The 12,067-nt window shown below is 42.7% G+C and overlaps 1 protein-coding gene across 3 annotated transcripts in view; it reads right to left on the bottom strand.

The window, feature by feature from the left end:
* PRKAG2 (protein kinase AMP-activated non-catalytic subunit gamma 2) overlaps positions 1-12,067 on the bottom strand; it is a 183,169-nt gene that overhangs the window by 116,516 nt on the left and 54,586 nt on the right. For 2 of the 3 annotated variants that reach the window (XM_042816532.1, XM_042816535.1), the window contains exon 2: positions 5,289-5,360. The exons of the other annotated variant lie outside the window; for it this stretch is intronic. In XM_042816532.1, coding sequence (XP_042672466.1) covers positions 5,289-5,360 — 72 coding nt within the window. The remainder of the gene's footprint in view (positions 1-5,288; positions 5,361-12,067) is intronic. 3 annotated transcript variants of the gene reach the window in all.

The following is a 12,067-nucleotide window of genomic DNA, read 5'->3' as shown; positions in this document are numbered from 1 at the left end:
TTCTATAAGAAGGCATCGGTGCTGACAACTTAAAATTTAAGGACTTCTTTACTGCAAGGAAGAGAAGAGTCCTGCCAAAGAGACGTGGACAGAAAAATAAATGAGCTGTGCTGAGAAGACCAACCACAAATAGGTGGACTGGGCCAGAGCCAGGGAACCCTGCTTCTGTCCTTGTCCCTTGCAGCACCTCACTGCAGCCAGCTCCCCAGGCCTTTTGATAGGCACACAGCCTTCTTCAGAGGATTCCTTCATTACCTGCTTCAGGAAACACGAAGATAGGGCGCTTCCTTGGATTTCCGCTTTTCTTCCAAATTTGGACAAATTCTCCTCTCCTTGGATGTGCCATCTTTCCTGTTTGTGCTGACCAACTCCTGCAGTGATCCCTTCCTGTCTGCCATGGGACTTACGCAGCTCAGGATCCCTGAAAAATCTCCATCTCTGATTCAGTTGCTGGGGAATTTAGATTCACTTTCAGAACAGACCAAATTAAAACCTGTCTGGAATGTGAATGGGCTCAAGCTAAACTGTCTGAAAGCCTCAAAATGCTTCTGAATTTATATGAAAGTTATTACATGCTACTGAGCTCTGCTCCTTTTTCTCCAGCTCTAAGTAGTTAGGACACTTATGAAGCATTTGAGTTTTTTATGCTTTTACAGCAGTGATTTATTTCACCTTAATTTTGCTTCTTTGCTTAGAAAAATCCAGAAAGCAAAAATCGCCTCCCACCTCCCTTGTCAGGGACAGTAAGCACAATTAAGGACGACACACGAGATAGAAGTCTGCACTTATTTCTTGCCCTTGTGCTGAATCTCAACAAAGAAGCCCTTTAATAAACTTAATTGGATGATTCCCTTATTACGGTGGAATAAAAGAGCTCACAGAATCACAAGAGCTGACTTCGTTAGACCAAAAGGTAATGAAGGACTTACTCTCTTGGGCACCATGTGGTTACATTCACCCCCATTAGTTCCCTCGGATCTGCATGAGCAAAAACAATTGATATGACAACGTGTTTTACAGGATCAGAGATGTCACTTCCCAAAATTAAAGCCCAGTGACACTTCCCAAATTAAAATACAATGGGATGCGGCTGGCTGATCTGGCAGGCCCAGAGTGCCTGGCATGGCTGTAGGGTTGGGATTAGGTTTCCCACAGGCCTGCTCAAAGGTAGGAGCAGGGCAGGGAGGGAAGAGCAGGTCTGGCTCCAGGTGAGAGCAGGATGGCTCCAGGCTCCATTTCCTAACACAAAGTGTTTGTGGCAAAGCAGTGAAGGGCCGTGCAGCAGTTGTCACTTATGTCCTCATTCTCAGCCTCACTGCATCCACTGCCGGTGCCCCATGTCCGCTTGGGACACGCTGCCTGTCCTTCCTGCTGAGGCCAGCTCACTGATCACAAAGAAACAGATAATTAAAGGCTGAGAAAAAAGAGATCAAAAGGAGACTTGTTATCCAGCGAAGGAGAAAGGGGGTAAAAATGGGGTATTTTTTGCTTCTTCTCTTTGTTCCACCGTTTATGAGTCACTGCACAAAACAAAAACAATGCTGGGAGCAGAACCAGGACAAAGTGCTCGCCTGAGCCCATCAGCATCGTCCTGCATTACTGGCAGCAGAACTGTGGGATGATGACAAATGCAGTCATAACAAAGCCTATGTTTTGCCCTATTCCTTTGTTTGCACATCCAAAAACCAAAGTAATCCTTCAGCCACTGTGTCACATCCAGAATCCACGTACAGCTGATTATCGACAGCTATTCTCAAAATCTAACCAAGCTTTGTGGCAGACTTTCCAAACAACCAGGTCTGCTCCCAGGTGCAACTGCTCCGTTTGAACCACTTGCAAAATGTGTTTTAGTGACTCAGGGCATTTTGCACTCAAGAGTTTCCGCTCAGAATTTATTACTTTCTCCCCCCTCGTTTTTGTAAGAACTGCACACTGTATCAGTAATGAGCCTGTACTTCTTTCAAGTCACTGATAAAGTATTATACAGTATAACAACAGTATGTTTTCCCTGTTTAGAAACAAAATTTTCCACTGATGAATCCCAACTCATTTAATCATCCAGGCTTTACTCAATTCATAGGCTCCCAGGTCTGTTCAGCATCATTCCACCTTCTTAAATCTAAATGTCTGTGCTTCTTTTTTATATACATGACACCAACACCATTACATTTTCCAACCAAATTTATAATCTCCTTGAAAACCCAAATTTGCTCACTAAGAACTGTTTGCCATTAATTCCAATCAAAATGAGTCTACTATAATAGCATCATTAACTATTCAACATTAGATATCTCACTATTATACCCAGGAGTAATGTCATGCTGACAAATCTGCAAATTATCCTAATTGCAGATATTGTAAATATTAACAAAATAATTGCTTTTTTCCAGTCTTTTGCAACCTCATCTCTGCTCCAAAGTTTATACAAAATTAGCACTAGTTGGTCACAGAAAGCTCTGCCAATCCCTACAGAGCTGTTTTATCAGAGTTGCTTGGGTTTAGCTGTAGCATGTTCCATCTTACACACACTTAAGTCATTTCATGAGATAGAGCTGCCATTATCACATAAGATAAACACTTCACCCACTTCTTCACATGCAGAGAACAGTCAATGCATATTTCTTTTTCAAGCTTCCATCTATAGCTTATGACAAACATCTTATAATGATCCCGTGAGGCCATTCCTCCTTCAAGGATTCATGCCATTTCTGGAGAGTCTCAGTTTGAATACGGGGCAGTCAGCAATACCAGTTATTCTAGACAAAGCCACCACAAGTATTAAAGCTCTTTGTGAGGCAATGAGAAGCGTCAGAGTACCTGCAGCTGACATAAGAGCTCCTGTGCTGCATCACATTGTGCCAAACATTCCGTGCGAGAGCCTGCAGAGTATTACACCTTGCCTTCAACAGAGGAAGGTCAAAACCACCACTGCCCCCCTCCTTCCTTCAGGTCATAAAGGAAAGAAAAATACATCGGTTATAATAATAACCACGCCAGTGAGAAGTGATTAAGGCTGAGCTTCAGGAAATATGTGATACATTCCCACCTCTGTCAAAAAATTCCTATGTGCATCTGAACAAGTAATTCCACACTTCAGTTTCCTGGCTGCAAAGTGAGGATTACTGTCACAGGATAATGATTGAGAGGCACTCACACACTGAAGTGCTGAGAATCCTTGTGAAAAATGTTAATACAATTTCTAAAAGGTTTTCACAAAGATCAGTGGTACTAAATTAATGGCAGATCAGAAAGGCAGGCTGTGAGCTACTCTTCTCTGACTTGACATATAGCCCAGCTGACAGAAGAGTTCAGCAAAGGAAGAGAGATGTCCCTGATTAATCGCCAGTCTCCAACACTACTGGTGAATGGAAAAGCCATGCTGCTGATGAAATACTGACTTACAGTGTACAAAAAATACACAACACTGTGATTTCAGACTTGGACAAAGGAAACCCATTTTACATGAAGGAGAACAGTAAAAATTGGGAACTTCTTTATATTGCACCAGCAGGACCTGGAAAACTTTTAGTTTAAATTAAATAAGATACTGCAATCTGATGGTGGCCATCAATTACTAACTACAAAGATCCCATACTTCCCATTAAGGAGAAAAATGTTATTTAGGATGAGCTGCAGTACATTTTATTTGATGATTTGTTTCTGATTGGAAGTTGGGCACTGTCAGCTGGTCTGACAGTGAGTTCTGTTCAGCACATGCAACAAAACGGTGAAAGGCCTTACATATCAGGTAAACAAACCATTTTGGATATAGAGCCTGGCTGCACTGTTATTCCAAAATCCACACTCCCACATGCAGAACTTGATCCAAGTTTTGGGGAAAAAAAAACAGTATTCATAAAAAACACTGAGGGAATGGTTTTAATCTCAAGATGGGAAGGTTTAGATTCAATGTCAAGGGGAAGTTCCTCACAAAGTGAGTGGAGAGGTGCTGGCACAGGTTGCCCAGAGAGGTTGTGGCTGCCCCATCCTTGGAGATGTTCAAGGCCAAGTTGGATGGGGCCCTGGGCAGACTGGTCTAGCACTGGATATGGAGGTTGGTAGCCCTGCATATGGCAAGGGATTGGAGCTTGATGATCCTTGAGGTCCCTTCCAACACAAGCCATTCTATGATTCTATGAAATTGCAAAAGGGGGTGACTAATCTAATGCTCTTCCAGTTTTTCCCAAGAAAACCGCTCATGAAAAAACTGTTCCAAGACTGGTAAGAGAAAAAACAAGGAGTTCATAAATGGTAAAACTGAACTTGTTTAACAATATCACAAAATATTACACATGAGCAACATCGGCTTTGATATATCTTCTTCTTCACATAGCCTCTTCGCCTTTCCTTGGGAAAAATCAAGCTCCAGTTAGGAACACCAGCACTCTTTCAGCATGTCATCATATTGGCCACTTTATTCAGACCCATCAAACAAGTGCATTTTGGTAACACTGTATTTTAGCTTCCCTGTCATCTACAAGAATTGCTCTGTGTTTGTCAGTGACTCCTACATCACAGTCCTAAAAGGTCCAGTGCAGAAAAGGACAAGGCCAATGTTACAAACATATTCAGTTACTGATGGATTGCAGAAGTTTTTTTTAAACAACTGTCCTTTGCCACAAGGTGCAAAGGCATAGAGATGCATGCTGTCAGCAGAGTTAAATTATTATCATTCTAGATGCAGATTAGCTTCACTAAGGAGATATTTATCATTTCACCTGCCTTGAACTATAACTGCAGACTCACTGACAAATGGCCTCCCTACACAAAGGTCCATATCCTTGTAAATATTGCCACAAATCTGCTGTGTAGCTACAGATCAGCTTTTGAGATATCTACTGTTGTTCAGAAGGGTATCTCTCATCACCAAGTCTGTAACTTGGCTGGCAGGAGGTCTACGTTTAGCAGATCAACTCATATGTCAAAGCTCTGTGAAAATGATGAGGCCAGGAACACGAGGCACTGCACTTCTGTAGCAACACCACACATTTTGGCAGCTGTTTTCCTGAGAATACAGTAATCCAATATCACTCCATCAAATTACAGTGTTCTACAACACATCTGTAGTATCTAAAGGAACCGAGGTTACTGTTCTTTACAGGTGACAGCATTAAGCACTGTCATGATAAGGCCTGCAGAAGTCACAGTGTTTGCCTGAGAGTATCGCTTTCAATGGGTAAATGGCAGGAAAGGTTAAAAGCCTGAGACTTCTCCAAGTCTAAGGAATTGTGGTTATCACCGATGGACTCAGCAACTACAATGAAGGTGAAGGTTTGGAAATACCCTACCTTGCGAGAAGCATTTTTGTCTGTGTTCTCCACATCACCGTCCAAGAATGGCATGGCAAAAGAGCTGAGATCCTGATGGGAGAGAGAAGAAAAAATGATGTCCTGTAGCAATGTCTCCTTCCTTATATCAGAGCATCCCATGTCTGTAGCCCATAGTTCTACCTCCAAAGTGCCTGCTGCCTTACCCATAGCTACTGCTGGAAAGGATAACACGGGATCTGACATTTCTGCTTGCATGGCAAGGAGAACAGATTTAAGTAACTTGTGACTAGAGAGCCCTTAGAAGCACTCCCAGGACATCACTATCAAAAGGCACTCAGTATCTGCACAGCCACAGTGGAAGGTCCTGTGCTGAAACTTTCAAAGGGAGGAACCCAAATCCCACAGAAAAATACAGCAGGAAATTACAGTCTAACTGGAGCCCCTTGCTCAGCTAAAGACCGATGTGGCCTTTAGCGGGGACTGCAGTCTTCCTTCAAGGAGTATTTATGGCAACAAACAGAACCTGAATGAGAATATGTCGATGTTCTCAAATGCAGACGTGGTGTCTGAGGATGCAATAACCAACTCATTTTCACAAGGCAGAGAGGAGCCCCCTGTTCTGTGCTACTAACAAAAACAAAGCCATAAAAGAGGCACACATGCTCATCTTTAACTAACAAAAACAAGATGCAATTATGTTCTACCTCCTGTCGTCTGTTCTGTTTATGCTACCTCATGTCCTAGTCTTGGGATTTTTAGGGCTCCTAATGAAGTTTTCTGTGTTAGTGTCAAGTTTAGCATCTGTTTGATCACAAAAGTAGATAATGAGTAACTGTATGAGCACAAGCACGGGTTGGCAGCACTGTATGCTGAAGAACTGAGGCTTGGATCCCAAACCTTGATCTCAATGTCAGGAAAACATGCCCAGCGCAGAACCTGCCTGGTGCAAAGCATCACCCTTTAAATGTAATGATTCAGTGCTTCTCTACCACCACATCTGCATCTCATTTAAAACTGTTCAAAACAAAAATAAATAGCAATTTCACATAAACCTAATTTGAGATTAAATAGAGCTTAATTAAGAATTAGCACAGGCTGGGATGTCTGCAAGGTTTGCTTGCCAAAGGCCTGCAGAATTCAGAACAACCACAAGTCTAATCACATCACATTGTATAATCATACTAAATCCAAACTGCTCAAAAATGTGTATAATTCAGGCGTAATCCTTGCAAATGTTTGAAAATATTCTAGTTACATAACAAACAACAAAAATAAGGAACAAAATATTGAATTACTGGAAGCGAAGCATGTGGGAGTAAGTCATGCCAAGCTGGAAAGGGAAAAAGAAAAGCAACCCCACTTGGCCAAATTGGCCTTGAGTCCCTAGGCCACAAACCAAAGCATCCATGACATATCAGTGTGCTCTGAGCTCTACTCATGCAAATTCAAAGCACCAACTGAGCTATATAGTGTCACCCTCATCGCCACACTTCGACGTGTGTTTCAAGGTCATGTTCAGTGGAAATGGAAATGTAAGCAAATATCTCAAAACCAAAAGAAGAGTTGATCAATTTCAGCTTTTGTTTTCACTGTGGTCAAGATTTGACAGAGGCTAGCCCTGGCACCAGAACATACCACTTCTCTATTAATCTGCTAATTCCTACCATTAATTAAGAGCAAAATGACCTACATGCTCCAATAAAATTAATCAGCCATAAGCAGTGTTTATAAACATTGCCAATACATGAATTAGTATATTCATACTTAATATATTACTGCCAGACTTAAATAATACATCTCTGCGAAGAAGTTTAAGAGCCGAATGGAAAGTTACACAAAAACACATCCCTTTGTGTTTACTTTAATTTAGCCAAAGGATTTACCAACATTTTCCTCTATCCATCTTTGGTAGTGAAGAAGCTGGAATTTGATGTGTGCTAAGTCATTTTCCATGCAATAAATCAAGCAAATAATCTCTGAGCTCCACATGGTATTGTCCCTGTATTACTACTTTTCTAATTTGCAGAGAGGAAACCTGCAGCTTGGGAAGGCTGAAACCTGGGAGAAGAAAGTGGGTTTTGAAGGGACATATAGCTAGCAATTACAGTAGATAAAGCTGCCCAAGAAACCTGGAACAGCTGGGAATGAAACCAGAACTTCACTTCTGAGCAGAAGCTTTCAAAAACAGGAAGAGGTAGGCAGGCAGAATTATTTTCCAATGAGCTAAATTTCAGCTGCCAGTTACAATTCCAAGCTTGAAAATGGATGCATGCTATGTTCTAGAGCCTAAACGTATCATGAAACCCACCTGATGACTTTATTCTAATTTGTAACTGTTAGATACCACAGAGGTGTGCTTTCTTATCCGTTTTCAAATGCAGGAGATTTTTGAAATAGGAGATCTCTACTTCTAAGCAGAAATTACTGGAGCTATACCAGAGCCCAGTGGGGCAGCACAAGACCCCTCCTAGTCTGCTGGAGAACATTTTAAACAGCGTGATAATTTTGAGTGCTCTGATAAAGCCTGTAATTGCAGCTGCTACTAACAGTTTCTTCATCTTCCACTTCCTCATGGGACTGCAGTTACTGAAGGAAAGAATGGGTAGATGAAAAGCCAAGCTACAAACACTGCTCTCTCAGTTCCAACCACTTGGTTAAACAAGGAAATAACTGCATGCTTGTTTTTTCTTTACATGACTCTCTGTAGAAGACAGACCGGATATCTATTTCTTTCTTTTATTGCTCTTCATTCAGAAAAGTACGCAGCTACAAGGTTGATGATACAACATCTCTAAAAAAAAAAAAAAGAAAAAAGAAAAAGAAAAAAGAACAGTTTCAAATGTGTTCACAGAATCACAGAATGGCCAGGGTTGGAAGGGACCTCAAGGATCATGAATCTCCAACCCCCTGCCACACGCAGGGCCACCAACCTCCACATTCAATACCAGACCAGGCTGCCCAGGGCCCCATCCAACCTGGCCTTGAACACCTCCAGGGACGGGGCATCCACAGCCTCTCTGGGCAGCTGTTCCAGCACCTCACCACTCATTCTGTAAAGAACTTCCCTTTGATATCCAACCTATATCTTCCCTCCTACAACTTAAAACCATTTCCCCTTGTCCTGCTATTATCTACCCTTTCAAAGAGTTGAAAGTACTGAAAACTTTCAAAGTGTTGCAAAACACCTGTGGTTCTTTACAAGTCAGTGGTGTGGCCCTAGCTTTAGTGCTTATCTGTGTGCTCTGATCTGCTTCCAGCTGATGCACCTATTACACTTGCTCTGCCATTAATCTGGAATTTAAACCATTACTGGACAGCTTTCTCACTCTTAGAAAAAGCTGGTGTGGATATTCTCCAATAGCCCTCTCCAGGGGCTCTCTCTGCTTTGCTTTATATAAGTGCCCTTGGAAATTACATGGTTCTGGGCAGATATTAAAAATCTTTTGCCAAAGAAATCCTTTGATGTGTTGGTAGGGGAAGAGACCTTCTCATTTGAAACTGCAAAACGCTGTCTGAAGAACGAGTTGCATCACTCCCTGTATCCATCAGTTCTGCACCACATCCTTGGATAGAAAATTTCTGTTGGGATCAAAGTCTATGGCTATCTTTGCAAGGAAAGAAGGCCACCAGCAGGTGCAGCTCCTAGTGATGCTAACCTGTAATAAAGGCAATGCAAAGCTTGTTTTGTACAATTCTGTTGGCTTTCCTGTCGTGCTCATGTTGCTCAGATCCTTCACACTGCCCAGTGTAGTCTGACTGTCAGACATCAATCCTGCCACCCCCTTAGAAAAGATGAACGCTTGAGCAGTTTAGATTGACTTTACATCCACAAGGCTGCTCCAGGTTAATATTCAGACACACACAGTGCTGCATCATTCCTTCCTGAGTCCCCTTTTTCCTGGGACAGCCCTCATATTACAATACTTCGAACGATGCGAAAAGAAGAATAAAAGTTTCATTAATTGGTATCTTGGGAAAACAAAACAAAACAAAATCTTTTTCTCAGAAGTGCTCTGCAGAACAAGGAAGAAAACCACACTTTAGGATATGGAAAGCAAATACGTTGGCTGGCAAAACGTAGCCAAATAGCAACAGGAGCAAGATCTGGTTGGCTAAGCTATTTTTCACCTCTTCCAGTCAGTTTCCCTGTTTCTTTCCTTACCAGAGAGAATTCCTGCCAACAAAGCCTGCCCAAACACGCTGCTCTGGCTGCTGCTGCAGCTGGGGACCTCGGTGTCAGAAGAGTTTCCAGCAGTTCTGCTGCAGAGGCAGGAAGCTTAAGTAACAGACCACTAAAGCCTCGAATCCAGTAAACAACATAGAATAAAAAAGGATTCCTTTTTATTATGGTTTTGTTTCAAGGCTATTTTGGCAGCCAGGCTACTAAAGCTCCTCTGTAATAGCTGAAGCCAAGGAGCCAGCCGGGCACTCCGGGGTGTGCGGGGATTTACAAGTCACAGACCCATTTCCGAGGTGTTTTGGGTGGGAGTAAGACATTTTTATGGCCCCAACCAGCAGTCGTCTGGAATTTCAGGGGTGGGTATTAAGAGTATTTCACACACAGCTCCCTGTTGCCAGGCCTTCCAAACAACAGGCACGGCCAAGCAACATGTCTGCTCACATCTGCGGTGGTGGGTCCCTGCCCCAAGGTCATGGCCAAGTCTTTGGTGTGGTTCAGAGGTGCCTCAGGTTGGGATGGATTCACGGCAACACCACTGGCCTATTCCTGCTGGAAGGCTGAGCACCTCTGCTGAGCAGCTCCAGAATCCTGGTGTAGGCGTCAGCAGCACGCAGTTCTGATCACTGATGGTGTCGGCTGTGAGACATCGTTCTTCTGTTTCAATAACTGCTGTGTATGTGCTGGTGCTGCACTGAATTTAAGGATGCGACACGCCTGCCAGACATTACAGTCATTTTGTGCAATGTAAATCAAGCAGAAGGTGGCACTTTACTAAGCTTTCTAATGTGGGGAGGCAGCTCCTTCGATAGAGTAAATAAAACAAGATATTGAGAAATTAAGCAAAGAGTGCTGGCGAGATCCCTGATCCCACAAAGTACTGCTAGAAATTCCACTCCTCAGCACCACGTGTTCGCAGTGCTCTCAGGATCTCCCCCTCTGCTAATGTTACTGAGCCATGAGCACGTCAGCTGTCCTACCAAGGACAAAGAAAGTCACAATATTTATTAATGTCAGTTGTGAACTGCTTCTTTCAGTTCAATCTGCGCACCAGCGGATTTTTTTAGATCAACCTTGGTTTGTACCTATTACAAGCTGATGTAGAACTCTGAATAGTAAATATACTGCATATGCTAATAGGCTGTGAATAGAATCCAAAGCTTGAACTCTATGGAATAGGGTACGTAGCTTGGCAGCACTGACTGAATTAAAAATTACCTTTTTCAGAACAATCCTGTGCAGAAGCCTTTGAGGATTTATATCAGATGACTCAATTATTGCACAAAGAATTATTCAAAACTGACATATACAGGAATTTCTGTCCTTTTGATTTTGTTGTTTTGATGTAATAGGCACAGTAGCATATAATAGGGCTTGCTACATGGCTTTATTCCTTTAAGAGTAGGTTGCTCATTGCTTTGCTTTTCTCCCTCCCCCATGCCATCAAGACTGCAGCATGTGTTTTGGAGAAAGAGACATAAATCGCACTGTGAGGCATAGGATGCTGGTGACTAAGTCTCAGTATGACTCAATGGGAGTGGGCAGTAACAGATGTACAAAGCTGGTTAGATTTGTGCAAGCCAGCTTTGTACTTCACAGGGCAATTGTAATTTATTTGTGTGCTATTCGTTTTAAGGCTGTTCATTTTTAAAAAGAACAATCAAGCGGACCTGGACGGTTTGAGATGGTAGAAATGAAACACAGAGACTTGAGTTTGTGTGCAGCACGACGGTGCCAGAGGCAGCGTGGTCCAGGAGTCAGCTGGGTGATTGTGCAGGAGGAGTTGCACATGCACCAAAGTGAATAGAGCACCAGGCTTGAAATAACAAAGCATAAATCACCCTACCTTTTTTAAATTAATCAAGATAAATAAGTGACCTGCCTGGGTGAAATGGAAATATTCAGTCCCAAAGAGACACGATCTAAAAAGTTAAGGATTTATTGCTGGCTGAACTCCAGCACAGAACCCAATAAGTGAAAATTGCCATCCATCTGGTAATTATTCAATGTCCTACATAAAAAAACTTGGCAGTTTCATGGGCGACAACAGACACGCCAAGAACTGAAGAGCTACTGGAGCTCCTTTTCTCCATTTCTCACTCGTGAGTTGATGGTTCAAATTGTTGTTTGATCTGAAAGAGCTGCTGACACTGAGAATTTCCCAGGTATGGGAATAGAAAGACCAGTGAAACCAATAATTCTGTCATAGTTCCCTCAAAAAAGCTGTCCAAGCTGGGTGGCAAACTGGCAGTCTGCAGCACACCCTTCTAAAGCTCTCAATGGTCATTAAGCTCCAGCAGCCTACAGCAAATGCACCTTTTCTTCTGAGGCTGTAGACAAGATTCATCTAAAAACACTGTCAAGAACCCATGGACGGTTTTTTGTTTGTCTCTCAGGGTCAGCTTCAATTGCAAGAGCACATTACTGTTCTGTTCATGGAAAAAAATCAAATTTTATTTCAAGCCTGTGCTCTCCTGCCAGGATTCAGCCTTTGCAAAGCAGCTGAATGTAGCCTGCAGTATGTGGACCTGGGGTGGGATGCAGCCACTTCTGCCTGGTGCCCCATCCTGTGCACAGCATGCACAGAGCTGGGAGGATACACTGCTGTCCCCTGAGCAGT

Source organism: Centrocercus urophasianus, unplaced genomic scaffold (assembly GCF_019232065.1).
Source record: "Centrocercus urophasianus isolate 14NV4802_14NV808 unplaced genomic scaffold, USGS_Curo_1.0 seq_16, whole genome shotgun sequence".
Taxonomy (NCBI): Eukaryota; Metazoa; Chordata; class Aves; order Galliformes; family Phasianidae; genus Centrocercus; species Centrocercus urophasianus.
The sequence above is the reverse complement of the archived record's forward strand: the minus strand, read 5'-3'. Positions and strand labels throughout refer to the sequence as shown.